The sequence below is a fragment of the Amphiura filiformis genome, chromosome 2 (assembly GCF_039555335.1).
Source record: "Amphiura filiformis chromosome 2, Afil_fr2py, whole genome shotgun sequence".
NCBI lineage: Eukaryota > Metazoa > Echinodermata > Ophiuroidea > Amphilepidida > Amphiuridae > Amphiura > Amphiura filiformis.
In genome coordinates this window covers 29,837,935-29,855,573 of record NC_092629.1, presented here as the reverse complement: position 1 = coordinate 29,855,573, position 17,639 = coordinate 29,837,935, and the positions used below count along the sequence as shown (strand labels likewise).

Sequence of the window (17,639 nt, the reverse complement as noted above, 5' to 3'; positions counted from 1 at the left end):
ACGACACTCTTGATTTGATTTCGCCATTATTATATCGGACATCATTCATTTCATTTCATTCGGCTGCGAAGCATGCGAATACAAAGTTTCTCCATGTACATGATGTACTACGATCTGCAGAAAGCCGTCGAAATCCCCCAACAGCTTTTGCACACAAGACAAGCAGGATGCCCCTCCCCAGGTCTTCCCCACCATGCAATGTGGTGCAGACTGCAGAGAGCATATCTCCCGCATGGCTCACCTCCTGCATCCTCAGGACACGTCCCAGGAATCGCAGTCGTCGCGATCCGACATCTTGTAAACATAAACCATGGACTAAGGTGACAAAAACACTTACCGTCTGATTGAAACATTCCAAGCTCCAGTGGTTCTTCATGTGAACGATAACCAATTCTTATTCTAGCAGGTTCTAGAAAATTTGACAATAATTGGATATGATGTATTAAATTTTAACGAAGTATTATAGATTGATTGTCTTTCGCTAGGAAGATCTTAAAATGAAGAACCTATCAAAAGCTGTTTCGTAAATTGTGTATTAATGCTTAACTCTACAACGCAAAAAGCTTGTTAAATATCTCCTGCGCAAACTGAAGCCTCTCCTTCTCCAATATTATACCTACGTTCATGCACATTCAAGAAATGACCAATCCCGTGTCCAGTCCCGTGGTTGTAGTCAAGGCCATTACGCCACAAAGGCTCTCTTGCCAAGACATCGATTTCGCGACCTACAAGAAAAAAGTCATCGATATAGTGCAAAATATGTTATTTCCACCTTCTCAGCTCTTCTATTGGTTCTGTTAATATAGCGTTCCATTTCGCCTTCCTTCTAGTTCGCCTCTCCTCTTTTTCGTCTTCCTTCTTCCTCTTTCCCTCTTATTCTTCTCCGTCGTCTTCTTGTTCTTGTCCTTCTTCTCTCTTCTTCTCTTCCATATATTTTCAACCTTGTTCTTTTCTCTGTGTTCTCCATGTTCGTCTTCCTCAAATTCGTCTTTTCTTTTTCTCTTCTCTTCTTCGAACTCTTCAAATTATTTTTATCAAATTACTTCCTAAACGCTTCTTCAAGTTCTCCTCTGAATTCGTCAAATTGTTCTCGTTTGGTACTATTATATTATTTTATTCAATTTATACAATTCTATAACAGATACCATAAATTCCCGTTCTGAATGTTCCAAGCGCTAAATCAATATGACCAAGGAGAACACGTGTACGCTTCCTGGAAGAAATAAACGATAATAGAGGTTGAGTCATTTTTAACTTTTTTTACTAGCGAATGAAATAACCAAGATGATTTATGAGATGATATAAGTGATAATCGCAGTCAAGAAAAACTTACCTTAACAAACGCTGAAGGCTCGCCGAAATGAAACGTACGTGTGATGTCCACGGTGCCATCACTGAAAATAGATGCAAATGTGTGTACTAATAAAGTCACAATGTACGATATCTTGGTTAATTTTATTTTTCAAAGCGCATATTATGGCATTATTTGCAATGTTTACACAATGCCAAACTTACACTTAAGCCAAATTGGTTGTTTTGGTAGTCATTAATCCGAAATAAAAACAAAAAGAGCCCATATGTGAACCCTATTTCTACACATCCTTCATCCGTAACTATTATAACCCAAGCCCTAAGCCTAACCGCCAACTTAAACCTAACCCTACCCGTAAAGCAAACCTAACCCTAACTTAATAATCTTCATTGTTAATTCTGACCATAAACTCTCCGTATCTCTAGCACTAACCCTAACCCTAAATTATAACCTGGGCCGAATAAAAGTCCTAACACTGATACTAATCCTAACCTTGCCCTATAAACTAATCATAAAATACCCTAATCCCTTTATTAGCCAATTTCGGACTTTTTTGACCATTCGGCTGCTTCCGTAACATCAACTTACAGGTATTGACTCCCTGAGTCAAATAGAAATGTACCCTGGTTAGTACGTTGGATTCATTGGTAACTTACAGATATTGACTCCCGTCAAATAGGAATGTACCCTGATTATTAATAGGTACGTTGGGTTCATTGGTAGACTTACAGATATTGATTTCCCTGAGTCAAATAGGAATATACCCTGATTAGTCATAGGAAATGTACCCTGATTAGTCATAGGAATGTACCCTGATTAGTCATAGGAATGTACCCTGATTATTAATAGGGGTTCATTAGTAGACTTACAGATATTGACTCCCTGAGTCAAATAGGAATGTACCCTGATTAGTAATAGGTACGTTGGATTCCTCTGTAGACTTATAATGAATGACAGCACCATTTGGTCCAAAAGCGGAGATTGCTCCAAAACTCAGTCCTTCGTTATCCGGCATTGCCCTGCACAGAATAATGGGTTATATTCAAGTCAAAGTTTTTACATCCATTATGGAGGACATGATCTTAATCTCCCACACAGAGTGTAGATCTCAAAATGAGTCGCCCCATTTAGGTAACCCAATTTACAATTTATTCTCCCTGGTGGAGTATTAAAGTCTCCCATAAGGGTATATGAATTCCAACTGGAATAGCAGATTGAGAACCCAAATATGCAAATGTGATTACTAACCGTGACAATATGAAGGTATACTGCATTAAAGACCATGTGTATGATTGGCAATTTCCTGCCGTTGATGGGGCGAACATCGATATCAGGCTCTCCTTGACATCGCTTTCTTGATTTTACAATTGAGTGGTACCCAGGCCATTTTGACATCGCTTTCGATATTTTATAATACGTGATAACGATGATATCGATGTGATATGATGTTCACCCCATCGACGACAGGAAGGTGTCAATTATAGAATGGTCCATATTGACATGATCTAGATAATAATAACGCCAAGACTTGTGTTGCCTTTATATGATATGTTGTTAATATTGAACGATATTGGGCGAATGGAAATGCGCGTACATAAACCACCTTTCTTTCTATGTTAAAATATTGTGAATACGATTCATTATTAGTTATTGATTAACTCTTATACTTATAGTTGTTGGCTCTAGGCGTATATTGGAACGGCATTATTACTTTTGTGAAGTCTTTAGAATAATTAGTATTGCTTTCCAAAAATGACAATACCCATCGTGTACATAGACAATAACTGTTCTCTTACTCGCGTAACTTCATAGCTTTGTCTGCCACGATTAATTCACTAAGAACTTCGATGTCTCCAACCGCAGGGTCCTATTAAAAATACATAAAACACGCACCGTTATTTACCCAGATTTTAAATTGTAAATATGACTTCAGTATCATTTTTGTTTGCACTTTTTTTCTTGCTAGTACTAGAGTCTGATAAGAATCGTCAATGTAAACTATTTTCCTATTGACTTTTTTCGGTAAGTCCCACAAGACTTTGCGTCACGCCGATGCGCACATTGTTATTACGCAGTCCATGGCTTTGAAATGCGCAGTAACGATGCTCGCTAAACGGGCTCAGTCTACTCGCATAGGCATGGGATTTACCAAAAGGTCAATTGATTAATTGTTGGAGCAGTAATGTTGCAATTATAATTGAAGACCGAATTAAAAAGACTAGTTCGCGTCTGACGTCAGGGCAAAGGCGCGGCGTGATTGGTTGCTGACCTGTGCAGTACGGCATTTGTGGTCTGGTTGACAGGATGTCATACGCAAACTAATCAATTCGATCTTCAATTATAGAAGGCAAATACACTTTTGTACAGTATATCTCTGATTGAAGAGCCAATTCAAGGAGGTGTGTTAAATCGCAACAACAGGAAGACCATTTGAGTTATATGCAGTACGTTTAGAATTTATGAATATTTTACGATTCGCACTGCTATTGCGTCATTCAAGCCACACTACGTTGTATATGCCGCATACAAAGTTTCCTTATCACTGAGTTGTACAACTTTAGTGCACTCTGAGGATTTCTATCTGTCGCTGAAATGCCAACAGGTATAGACTGTTTAGCCAAAAGCAGTGCATGAATGACAATGACAATAGAATGTGACAAATCAATATTTGACCTTGACGATCTTGTACAGTCACGTATGTTTTTCAATGTTGACAGTTTCACTACATAAGTATGCTACACGTGAAATAGTGCATATTCTTTAAGGCACGTGCAACATAATGAAATATACTAAACTTAAGGATAGTCCATTACGTTGTACGTGCCTTTACATATGTGCACTATTTCACTAATTCCTTATAGAGTCAACTTGAACTTATCCATACCTCTAGTTCATCCATAGTTTCTTGTAACCAAGCTCCCAATTCGCAGAGGACGATGGAATCTTTGAACTGTAACATAAAAATAAATTATGGTAAGACAATAGAATGTTCACTATAGCTAGGATATGCAATATATAGGCATATATATACCAGACACGCAGACCCCAGTAGGCCTACCCACAAACATCTACACCCACCTGCACCCACATACTCCCACCACCAACCACCTCCATAAACATCCCACACCACCTCGTAACCGCACACCATACATCTAGTCGATTTGACAAGTGAAATTAGATTTCCGACTCAACTTTGACCTGATCATCTAGACACGATTTTGGGTCAATTTTGACTCGGAAAATCTAGCGACTGGAAACCAGATAATTTTATGAAGGCAGACACAACACACACCCACATTAATAAAAATTATAATAAAAATCTCTTACATGAGCATTGTTCATTCCTTCTATTTCTTTTGGACTTTTCACGGCTTTCATGTGGAGAACCGGCGATGCCATTAAATATCGCACTGTCTGTAGGAAAAAATAATCTTATTATGTTTAACATTATTCTTACAATACTGTACTAAGAATTTAAAAAAGACTAGATTACGTCTGACGTGACGTCACTGTCACTGACGACCCTTGATTGGTTAATAATAGCGCGTATAAGGAAGGTTGATTCATCTGATGCCGATCGGAAAAAAGGAATCGCAGAAAATGGCGAAACATTACGTACTTTTGCAAGGCCAAAAGGCAACTTTTGTATAGGCATTGTTTACATGGTGCCGTCAGGAAATGAGACGGTTTGTGTATTTGAAGGTGCAAAATTAACCATAAGGCGCCTTGTTTTACCGCCGCGTTCAGGAACTCATCATTACGAAACTTGTAAATAAACCGTGCTCGAGTTTGATTGTCAGATGACGTCAGACGTCTTTATAGTGATTACCTAGTAATAGGTATAACATTTAAAAGGTTCGCCTGAGCACATATCAAATTCGGCAGATGGAAAATGCAACAAGACTTCTCAACGTAGCAAAAAGAGACTGCAACGAACCTTAATCGCTGTTGATTTATTGCTTGGTTAGTTGGGTGAGTGATGGGTGAATCGGGCGTGAGTTTGTGAATGGGAGTGTGCTTGCTTGTGTGTACGTGAGTGAATGAGGGACTGTTTGAGAGCTTTTGAGTGAATGAATATGGGACGGGGGAATGCGTGAAAGATAAAGTAAATGTTTGAGTCAGTTGGGCTGCGTTTACTTTGCCATACTTTCAAGGACTCAACATAACACTACACCGAGGACCGAACGAAGACCTAAACTCGCGTCCTCGCTACTTAAGGAGTGTTCATAAATACTTTGGTGGGGGGGGGGTTGGAAAATATTGGGGTGGGGGATCAAAAACATTTTGGGTCCTAAAAGGGGGGGATCAAAAATTTAAGGGTAAAATTCTGGGGTAAAATGTACGAGAAGGCATGTACATTCCAAAATTTTTGTGCGCTCCGCGCGCATGAATGTTAAGTATTCAATTTTGGAATCCCAAGCTACAAATCAACAAAATGTGCACACTTTACAATTTGGGTGTAACACTATGACTCCAATGATTAATAACTCCAAACGGTAATTTTTAGCTAATGAGTTAATGACCATAGAGGTAGATCGGGGATACCCCCCATATTTTGATAGGGGATGGTCCATACAATCCTCCCCAATGTTGATGCCTGTATATGGGTTTCTAACCGAAATTAACCCCATATTTGGTCGTTTTAAACTAAAAAGTGCGCATTTCTACCATAAACTTATTTTGTCGGCAAAAGGTGCTGATTTCACTGGACTTCAAGAAATTTTCTCCAACCCCAATGTCAAAAACAAATCTATGCCACTGATAATGATGTATATTTTTGGTTTAGGACCTTAAGGGGGGATCAAAAATATTTAGACCATAAAAGGGGGTATAAAAAATCCACCTTTTTTTAGGGGGGATCAGAAAATTTTTGACGTCCGAGGTCCCAATTTTTCCAACCCCCCACCAAAGTATTTAATATTATGAACACTCCCTAAACCTCAAACGGCGGCTGAAAAATAAGGCCGTATTATACCCTACTACCCCTCTATATCTTCAACGTCCTCGCAGCGTTAACCGTTTTATCACTTGTCCGGTATTACGAAATTTTGAGCACTTGACATGACAACACCGAGGACATTTTGGACTTGTACGTACAAATTTCGTCATTTTTCAGATCCTCGGAAATATTAGTAGTAAAGGGGGGGGGGTGGGGGTGACACCGAAGGAGTGAACAGGTCAATGAATAAGTGAGTAAGATCCGGGAGGTTTCTGATTGAATGAGTGATTGAGGGTGTGGGGTGTATGGGGTGTGGGGGTGGGTTGAGGATGGAGGGGGGGGGGTGAGTGAGTGTGGGTGCATGGTGGAGTGAGTGGACTGTTGAAAGATTTAGTAATAAGCAAGCATACCGCAGGTACGCGGTCATAAATGGCGTAGCTCATTTGATCACTTATCCATATTCTGTCTTCGCTGAGTGTTTCTAAATCTCCTAGAAATTTTGAGTAATCTCGAACTGTGACACACTCAGGAGCTTCCGTAGCTGTAAATAATTAGATGTATAAATGTTACATAAAAATGAAAAATAGACGAATAAACATTATAAATATAATATAAAAAACACCAACAATTGAAAGTTGCATTGATATTAAGTTTATAATGAATTGATTTAGTACTGATTTGGTACTTAATTATCAAGTAAACAAACAGCAAAATAATTAAAAGTAGACGTTTAAATCAAAAAATAAACGAGAAAATGAAATAAAACAATAATAATACGGAGAAAGAGAGAAAATCAAAATAGTTATAACAATTTATTTAAAGAAAAAACGCAGTGATTTATAGTGCGCTACGCACAATAGGCACAACGCCTAGACATTGATCCACAGGCCTCAGCACACTTATTGTAATAGGTATGGCGTATTAAAACCGCCATACATATTACAATACCTTACTTACTTTCATCCACGCATGCGCCAGTTCCTATTCCAAGATGTGTCTTCACGTCATTGACCAATCGTCCATCTTTGTCGTATAGGTATAAGTAAATGGCGTCAAGTTTGATGATGGCATACGAGAAGAACATGGGGTTGCTGGGTACATCTTTACCCCGTAAATTGAACAGCCCTGTAAGCGAACAATATACACACCATTCAATAAAATAACATACAGACTGTAACAATAGAACTTTGAGAAGAATACAAATTTCAAATTTGTTTACAGACCTGATTTAGTTGAAGATGCCAAATTGTCATAGACCTGGGCTGGATATTAACCTTGCCCTACCAACATATAGGGTTGTTGCTGACTTCCTTTGGGACGAACATTTAACATGTTTAAAACAAATCACATTCTATACAGCGCAAATCACCAAAGTTTGTATTGTTTTTGTTAATAATCTTACTTACATGCAACTTCGTCTAGTTTGGAGACAACAATTGCGTCAGCACTAGCCTCGTTTAGTTTACTCCTTATGCTATCCAGTCCATTGGATCCATCATATTCCCATATCTTTTGCTGCCAGGTTTCACCTGAAAATGGAACATTTCAGGCATCACGTTAATTTGTTCCTCTAACGCTATTCTTGCCCCGATAGGTATCAATAATTTGCTCTTTTTTATCGTGAAGATATAATAAATTGTATCAAACATAGTAATGAACATTTTACATAGAGTTTGATCAGCTCGTAATCGGCGGGCCTTATAACATCGCGTATTAATATAAATACATTTTATTTTGAGAATTGTCTTGTGATATATCGCCAGGAGCATCACTAGTTATTAAGTGAAGTCCTATACTTTGTCTATTTTCTTTAACACGCAAAATATAGACTACACATGTCAACTATAACGTCGGTCTACTTTTCGGCGTAGTGGTTAAAACTTACCAATTCTCGCCGATTACTAGCTGATCAAAGAATAGTGATATCGCTTTCAAGTAAAAACAGTAGCACTTTTCTAATATTCAGGGTACCATAAAAATACCCATCGGTACCTATCGGGCACCCCAATCGCGCTATATCATGCCATACCACTTTTTGTAGATACTAAGAGGTAATTTGCATGGCAAATCTTCTTGTAACGTAGGCCTACTGCCCCAGGCCTTTTTCACAAAATGGTCTCTAGCGCGGCCATCCCACTAGCAGAAAACAATTCAGAATAAAAGACATAGCCTGAAGAGAAATCCGCTTGTTTTGTATAATACAAAGGAGAATCAGTCGACATTTCCACTTATTCAAAAATCGAATAACCTTCAATCAGGTTGACGTCAATACAAGTAATCAAAAATACAACACCAACAACAACCTTTGTTGAAATTGGATTAGCGGTTCCCTTTTTCATATTTCACATCCTGAAATTGACAGATTGAATGGAAGGATTGGAAGTGAAATAATAGTGATCTTCTCCAGTCTGTTATCTTAGCCAAATTTGTATTTCTGAAAAAAAAACCCTATTGTACATATACCTGTATATTTTTCCCAATCCAATATAAGCAGAGGCTCATCAGGATAATCAGGTTGAGGTGTTTCTGCATCAGCTCCCCATACTATATCCACCAAGTTACCAACAACGCTTACCAACACAGGATTCCCGCCATCTGCCGCCTCAAAGGTAGAATTGTAGCTGTCATATTCACCTTTATCGGATATAAATTAGTTTTGATTGTGATTAAAAATACACATTAATTCGGTTGATTCACAAAACAATGCGCCACCAGCGGTTGCTGGGGGAGAGGCCAAAATACGAAGTGCATCATGGGAAAATGTCGTACATTATTGTATGTTCAAATGTCAATATACGGTACATGAATGCACACTAAAACAGCAATTTAGAATTACAGCAGATCCATTTTCTATCTATTGATCAGACAGAATCCCTCATGGAGGTGTTTTCAACATTATTATTATCACACTCGCGTGAAAATCCAATGGTGGCTTAGAACGGTGATGTCGACCCTGGAGGTCAAAATTTGGACTTGCAAAAGCAACCGATGGCGGCTCAGCGTATTATGAATCGCGAGAATTACACATAGATCCTTTTAATGTTTTTGACGACAATTATCCAAAATCCTCAAACGGAAGGCTTCCATTGTTTCGATACCGACAGAGTAATGTTCCTGCATAAGGAAGCACCGGAAAGATTTGGATAGCCAGGAGTTAACCTTACTAAGCTACATTCAGGTACAACTCTCTGTACGGTACTTAGGACCGACAGCATAACGTCCCCTACGAAGGACGGAGTACTTAGTTCATCTACACAGTTCTAAATATACTATCAGACAGTGGATGTCTGTATTTAATCTAGAGATATCACCAATTAAGGTTAGCAACTATTTTATTTGGTAGTTCACAGCATCTTGCGAATGGTAGTGAGCTTTGTTTAGGTTTAAACAACTTGTTATGTTGTTTGCTGTGTAGGTCACAACATGGTTCAATCCCGGGGTTCAATCACGCTATTGGCTTAGATACTCACCTCTCTTTAGTTACTATAGAGGCCTTGCATGTGACGTATCATCCCGTAAATATGGCGGACTACTCAAATGCATTCAACAAAAGCATGATTGCAATCTACCGTGACAGTTCGTCTCACACACATAACCCTGCACTACGATCAAATAGGTTGATGACAACATTTGATTGAATGGACTGCACTCCGCTATAACTACGGTGAAGGACACCGGCGCAAATCCTTTGTTTGGAGCCAATCGATAATTTCATGCAGGGCCTCTATTTGTGGTTTATACAGTATAACCATAGATGAACTCCTTGATGGGGCAGCTTTAATTAGCATGAGGCCACATTGATATGTAAATAGCGTATTGATATTTAAATTTGTGCCCAGACGTATTGAGGGCGACAGTCATGTTATCCAGACGGAGAATGGCTGCATATGCCGGGCATGTCAATATGCTGAGTGAAGGCTGATAATCACCTTTCTGTATAGGTAATAAGCTAGTATATTTCGTGTACCAGTTGGTTATAACAAAAAATTAGTATCATATTAAATATATTAAATGTATAAACTTTGAAATTTACATGAATTTGAAGAGCAGAGCTTCGAAATCTAGCTAAGTCAGGTGATGTGAAATTCTGCTGCGTAACCCCCTCTGCGTGGTAGAATTATATTCATAAAACATTGAATTTAACAGATATCATGGGCAGCCAACCACGAGTTACTAGCATTTAAAATATATGTTAATTAACAATCAGCATTTAAAATATAAACAATATTTAAATTTAATTAACAATTTTCTTTTAACACCTAACTAATAAATAATAAAAGTACAAATGGCAATTAACTAGTAAACAAGCCTGAAATCTTTAAATGTTACCACGTGATTTCCCGAACACATGATATGTCATATGTGACCACTATTCAGATTTACCGTAAATATTTGGAGTATGGTGCACGGCTTGCACATACACTGTGCATTTCTTTACCTCCGTATAAAATCAATAATTCATGCTGGGAGCCAAGTAACATTCTGTCTGCTTTGTGCAGATTGGTATTTTATTTTACTTGAGAGCATAATAGAAATACATAAGACGAATAAGGCGCCATGATGGAAGGTCAGGTCGGGTATCAAAGGTTATTATAACTTAAATACTACTTGTATTTCACACCTTGCCTCTGTCACATATTTCCTTCATATTATTGACAGCAAGTCCTAATTTTGACTTTACTATTGCAAAATGTCATTTCATATCAAATTAGTAGACTTTCTTTGAAAAAACATATCACTGGTGCCTGATGGGAATACAGTAACATCTCTGTCTGATGCAGTGGAAATTCTAGCATAAGACGAATAAGGCGCCATGATGGAAGGTCCCAAAAGGTTATTATAACTTTAAATACGTCCATTGAATTTAACAGGATATCATGTAGCATTTCATTAAACTGGATCGTTTTCGCTTGGTTTGTGCCCAGATGTATTGGGGGCGTGCTATACTCTCATTGAACAGGCAAAGTTCGCAAAACGAACAACGTTGTTATTTGCCAATATCAATTAACATGATCCAAGGGGTCGAACATGAATTATTCATAACGGATCGATAACTGGCCTCACTTTCTAGCTAGTAAACCAGCGGAATTTTTCATAGGTTTTGCGTTGCTAATAGAACAACCGTGAATTTAGTGTCACCCCCTTGGTATAACTTACAATTCATGTAGTACTTACTAATGGACATTATAGTTGGATCAAACCCTACTTGATCACCGTCTGATAAAACCTCCACAAGCCAGTCTTCTGGTGTAGGAGTACCAGCTTCTTCTACAAATGTAATGAAAGATATGTTAAAAGACTCAACATCTCGGTGAGGCTTACCAACACCAACAGGAGCTTATGACAAAGAAGAGTACCTTTCATTAAATTGTAACTACATGTATATTACCGAAGTATACGGTTACAGTTGTTATCCTTTGTACAGGGTATTATTATATCTTTGAATGTAAAAGCTGATGTATAATGCTGTTAAAAGCATAAATTTATTTTCATCATGATTAGTAGTCCGAGGTTGCTCGGACTGATATTCTCCAATATATTGTGACGTGACTGACGTCCATATCTTCGTGTGGAGAAGGCTAGAGGAATTCAGGTACATGAATAGAAGCTATAAGACTGATTATCCGTATTCTCTATTATCTTCCGACTGATAAACTTTCTATTCTTTCACTCCTTTATGCAAGACAGTTAAAACTTGTTTTAAATTTGCTGGTGTTCAGTAAGTGTATAGATTATCAAATATAACATAAAACGTAACGAGCTTTCTTGTTTCCTCAACGTACATATAAGTGTGTGTTCTTTTAATTCAATCGTTCACTTAGAATAGGCAGTATCGATCTCGTTATACATGTTAAGTTATTTGTAAAAACCGCATCCAAAATAAGACTTATACTGTTGAAACAAGTAGTCAATATTAATAGTGTGAATGGAACGAATGAAATTATAATTGAAGACCTAATTAAAAAGACGTTTGCGTATGACGTCCTGTCAACCAGACCAAAAATACCGTACTGCGCAGGTCAGCAACCAATCACACCGCGCCTTTGCCCTGACGTCAGACGCAAACTAGTCTTTTGGATTCGGTCTTCAACTATACCTTCTTTCATGAGTATCCAGTTACAGTCCAATTGCATATCAGCTTGGAGGTAGTACCGTCCATCAGTCCATAAAGCCGCCATGTCCGTAGTCACAATAGCTAACCCTATATCAAAAAATCCAAAAATTAAGTATCAAGGGTCCATTTTTACTAAACTTTTAACCCTTCTTATCTCAAGTAACCGTTCGTAAGTTACGAATACCCTTTTACTAGACGAAACTTAACGAAGGACATGATGCAGTCATGTCTACAGTAGAATTCATCTCGACCTTTGCAGGACTTAACCCCATTAAAAGCTATTCAACCAAGATAACACTCATTGAAGCAGCTCAACTGATTAAATCGGATCTTCTCTGGCTGTGCACATGTGACTGTTTTCATGTGCGATATCGCAATAAAGTTTGCGTATTATAGCTTCAGTTGGGTAACCGATTATAAAGGAAACGAAAGGAAACAATGGTATGTGTACTTTTGTTCACGAAATGAGACAATGGCGTGCTTTTTGTAAACCAGCATTCTTGAAAATGAGCAACATAATGATTGTTGACTTAACACGGTTTGGAAATAATTTCTTCATATTTTTGGTGTTATCTGTCGTTTACACATCCTTCCTAAAACACAAAAGTACGACCCTCTCCAAACACCTAAATTAGCTAAAAATTTAGGACATGTTACAAAACTATATTGTCTAGAATTTTAGAAGAGTACTTTTAATATTGGCCGGTTAGTTTTCACACAGCGACGTTAACTAGGCAATGTACTATTACCTATAACATTAACTAAAACACCAAAGTACGAATATTTCCAAACATCTAAATTAGCTAAAAATTTAGGACATGTTAAAAACTATATTTTCTAGAACTTTAGAAGAGTACTTTTAATATTGGCCGGTTATTTTTTCACACAGCGACGTTAACTAGTCATATCCCCATACTTTTAACGTAGGGCTATTTGTAGAGGTCACGCGTCAATGGGAAAGAGCACTGTGTATTGTGTATAGGAAAACGGACAGTAACTGCAGTATGATCTCTAGTAAATCCCTATTACTTACGAAGGGTACCGATTCTAAGTCACCTCGTAAAGTGTAGTGAAATTGACCCCAGAAATAATTATACAGTGGCACGGTTCAAATCTTGCTTATTGCATAATAATGGTTTTGCATATTGTTATGTTCCAGGCTTGATAGACAGCGTCAATTGAAGGAAAGTGATTGCATGTTTGAAACATCTCAATTGTATCCCTCCCAGACTTAATATGTGATGCGATCAAGCAAAATCAGTCAGAAGCCGGAAATATTGATTTTGAGATATAGCCATGCAAAGGAAGTATTTCCTTTTGTTTCCTATTGTTTTGGAAACTCTTTAACTGCTCACATCTTTTGAACTGGTTGTCCAAATTCAATGGGGTTTTCTGCAAAATGTAACTTTGTAAATGTTGTTTATAATCCTATAAGAAACTGAAAATTTAATGTGTCCGACTGATTTTGCCTGATCACACCACATATTAATGATTCCTTTTGTTAAATCTGAATTTGATTGACAACTACATATGTGGACTCGGATTTGCTTGATATTGTATTATATTTTGAATGAGGCAAATAACCAAAGACTTAGACCGGACCAGTGCAACCATATTTTACTTAATAATGGCTTATATTAAAACTTTAAAAAATCTAACCTGCGGATCCTGTGAATCCAGAGATGTATTGGCGCCTTTTGTCTCTCAGTGCTATGTATTCGCTCTGTTAAATACAGAAAGGCAATGGTGAAGCTATCAGATCCATTAACACGCAGATATTATGCTAGCATGTTGACAGAGGTGAAGGTATATAGGATTGTTCATTTGTGCTCTTTCTTAGTTTATAATATTTTAATAGATTATTGGTTAATGTTCTCAAACATCTAAGTAGATAGATAAATTAAACCTTTAAAAAATTCATAAACAGATATCTCCGTTTTGTTTGAATCAGAATATAAATTTATTGTTTTTAAAATAAGTATCGGATTTTCAATTGGTAACAAAATGGACATTGTGTTAATAAGGACGCCTTTAAACTACTGTGTCTTCATTACCTGATGAGAGTCTCCCGGAGGGACAAGATATGCAGAAAGACCAAGTGCCGTCATCTCTGTCCTCAGATTTTTAAGTCTTTCACCTGTCTCAATGGCGGTTGGAGGAAGATACTGAAAATGATATATGAAATGTAAATGTGTATCGTAGAATCGTCATTATTGGAAAGGTGGAGAGTTGCTAATCACGACGACAATCATGACAATGGAAATACCATTCTTGCACGATTAGGGTATATTCCCCAATAATCTATATATTTGTTATGCCTCTGGTACATAAGGTTAATTGGTAACATCTTTATCTGAAATGAACCATCACAATACCCCGTCCTTTGCAGGTGACGATAAGTCCCTAGCGGCCACCGATCCCGTGTTAACAGAGCGACTTACAGAGTACACAATTTAATGCAATCAAAGCCAGTTCAAAATAATGTTAGCTGTATGCTCCAATCTGTCCTATATGATTCAAGATAACTAAGGTCAGGTTTTGGGATATTTTCTCAGAAAATCAAGAGCTATCTCAAAAGCCTCTGAGCCAATACTAGGCTTGTTTGTACTCATATTAATGCATTTTTTTATGCTGATTCAAAATATGGTCATGAAAATGAACAAGTCTGAAATTTTTTGGGAAAAAAACTTAAGATAAGCATATCCGTCTGACAAAACAGTTAAATTGCAAACAAATCTTACCGGCGGAACAGCGTCACAGTCTCTATATTCGCCTTCGTATTTACTCACATCTCGTGGTCTTCTTTCTTCGATAGGTTTCTTCGGTTTTGTTAATTTAGCACTTGGTTCAGCATTTGCCAATGCCAAACACACTGTGAGAAAAATGCAGTTGTAGTGATAACCAGTGGTGGTTGATTTTAATATTTTTTCGTCGTATAACAGGAATATTTAAAATTTAGAAAGGGTATACGTATAAGGATTGGACTTTATAAGGTCTATGTTAGATTTTATAATATATCGACCATTTCATGAATGGAAAATTTGCTTTCACCATGACAAAATATTAATACAAGTAAAAAACTAGCTACATTGGTTCTATCAAGGTCATAAAATAACATATTTCAACCATTGTAGCTGATGGCTGCAAGGAACTGATTGGCTTCTCTTAGGAAAAACAAAATTAATGTTTTTGTAATGATATTTTGTACAGAAAAATGTCACTGAGCATTATTTTGCCGTACATGTTCCTGACATTAACTAACCGATCCGACTACAATACATTACATTTGCGAGTTGCGACGAACATTGTACCCAGTTTTCCTCGACCCGGCTACCCAACGTGCGGGTAATACTGAACTTAACCAGCTTGACCATATTGTTAGCTACCAGCCCTGCACTCACCTGCCGCAACCAAATAGCACCAAAGATGTCCTTTCATGTTTTCTTTTCAAAGTTGTAGTTCAGGTAATAACACAACCATGTATCAATGGCTTCCTGCACCGATAGTGGTATTACGCCGGGGCAAAGTACATGGAGTTCAAAGGTGTGGAATTGAGTAATTAAATGTCCATTTTAAAATGTTTACTCAGTGTCTTTTATCAACAGTAGTTTCGCGCGATTTATGATTTATAAGAATACTATTAGGGCCGCTGCATACTTTTTTGTGGATGTTGAATGGATGTTATAACATGTACTGTCTTCGTCATTTAATCTAATCCAATTCTATAAGTCATATTTAACTTCTAAAGAATGTTTGATGACGTAAAATCGATGATATGCTAAGTCGACTATCTGGTAGAATTATATTATCGACATTCGTTAGAAGTTAAACATAACTGGAATTAGAATTGGAATAGATTAAATAAAGAAGACACGTTAAACCAAATATTCTACATCAACTAAAAAGTCTGTAGCGGCCCTAATACGTTGTTACGGCCCAACTTGAGCCGTTTTTCAGGACTAACGGTTTCCCGGCAATAAAACGATTAACCGATCGCACACGGGTCACTCTATTAAAGTGGGAAATTTTAGATATTGTTTTGTATTGTAATTTAAAAAGTAATGACGACAAGTGCATCCCACTAACACAGCGCAGATTTCTACCAAAATGAGCAGTTTGTGAGAAAAGCGCCAATTTGATTTGTCCAACATAACAACTTACCCTAAATTTCCAAATCGATGAAAACTGTATATTTATGTTCTAAAGACACAAAAACAGAAAAAACCCAGTAACTAGTTTTGTGTCTTAAAGGAGTATTTCGTGATCCTAGCATCCTCTTTTTATGACACCGGTTTTTCAGTACATATCCACGAAAAAAGCATATTCCCAAAATTTCAGTTGATTCCGATTTTGCGTTTGCGAGTTATGCATGATGATATGTGTATTACACTGCTCCATGGACCATACGTTTTAATTTTGTTCTGGTGCACCAGAACGAAATTCTAAATTTCCAAATCGATAAAAACTGATATCTTTGCTAAAAACAAAGAATTCATCTGCAAAGAAATATTTTGTACATAAACATTATGTAGCCAGAGGTTTCTTTCAGTGATATAGAAAATCATTCAACAGAGGTATTTTTAGAAAAGTGGGGGATGAGGCTGTGGATCACAGAAATGCTAGTTTTAATATATAGAACATGGAAAATCAACATGAAGTGCTTTGCTCATCAAAACCTGCTCGTTGGATTCCTTGCACTATTTTGTTCTGAAAATGTATACTTTTATACTGTAGAGATTCACCAGGTTTGTTATTGTTCAAATATTACAGATTGTTTTTACAAAAACAATAGATTAGTGGTGAAATAATGGTAAAAATCTCACCAACTGACGTTTCATCCGTATGTCAGTCGGATTTCTTCAGCATGTTCCGACCTGTGAAGCTCTGCTACGGTGAGAACCAGTGTTGTCAGTCCTTATGTTTTCTTTCCAGGATCTGTGAGCAGAGGGTTGTAGACTTGACAAAGCAGCTCAATCAGATCGACCCAACACAAAGTATCAAGTTCATCTATGACAAGAAGAACAAGATCAGACTCGCTTTGGTGTACATGAAAAAAAATCACATACGTACCAATATCTTAACATCACTTCACACCACCCTCTCCACCAAAGGTGGGGATGGTTCGCACTCTACGTCAGAAAGGATAAGATAGTAACAGAAGAGAAAGACAGAGAAGCTCAGAGAACAGGAAGAAAATAAAATTAAGACAGCTTTGAACAATTGTGGTTATCCGGATTGGACAATCTAAAAGGTTAAAGATCAGATGGAAAAGA

The 17,639-nt window shown here is 37.4% G+C and overlaps 2 protein-coding genes across 2 annotated transcripts in view; both read right to left on the bottom strand.

Annotated features, from left to right (window-relative positions):
- LOC140139720 (xaa-Pro aminopeptidase 1-like) overlaps positions 1–305 on the bottom strand; it is a 12,797-nt gene extending 12,492 nt beyond the window's left edge. The window contains exon 1 of the mRNA XM_072161426.1: positions 242–305. Coding sequence (XP_072017527.1) covers positions 242–305 — 64 coding nt within the window. The remainder of the gene's footprint in view (positions 1–241) is intronic.
- A 492-nt stretch (positions 306–797) lies between these two features.
- On the bottom strand, positions 798–15,857 carry LOC140139709 (xaa-Pro aminopeptidase 1-like). The gene is made up of 16 exons (XM_072161415.1): positions 15,768–15,857; positions 15,108–15,238; positions 14,421–14,531; positions 14,026–14,089; positions 12,349–12,453; positions 11,409–11,519; positions 8,715–8,885; positions 7,658–7,780; positions 7,209–7,376; positions 6,662–6,792; positions 4,640–4,726; positions 4,197–4,262; positions 3,109–3,179; positions 2,182–2,331; positions 1,372–1,394; positions 798–1,009 (listed from the first exon to the last, which is right to left on the bottom strand). Exons 1-16 carry the CDS (start codon positions 15,802–15,804, stop codon positions 798–800), a joined length of 1,761 nt encoding a protein of 586 aa, XP_072017516.1. The 5' UTR covers positions 15,805–15,857.
- Positions 15,858–17,639: the final 1,782 nt, after the last annotated feature.

What these genes read in the sequence shown, in the direction of transcription:
- LOC140139709 (XM_072161415.1), bottom strand. Translation starts at nt 15,804, where the DNA reads ATGAAAGGACATCTTTGGTGCTATTTGGTTGCGGCAG. An exon ending in TAGTAAGTACTACATGAATT is followed by an intron (nt 8,886 to 11,408) that starts GTAAGTTATACC and finishes TATCCGATAAAG; the next exon opens with GTGAATATGACAGCTACAAT. An exon ending in TGGCGCATGCGTGGATGAAA is followed by an intron (nt 6,793 to 7,208) that starts GTAAGTAAGGTA and finishes AATTATTTACAG; the next exon opens with CTACGGAAGCTCCTGAGTGT.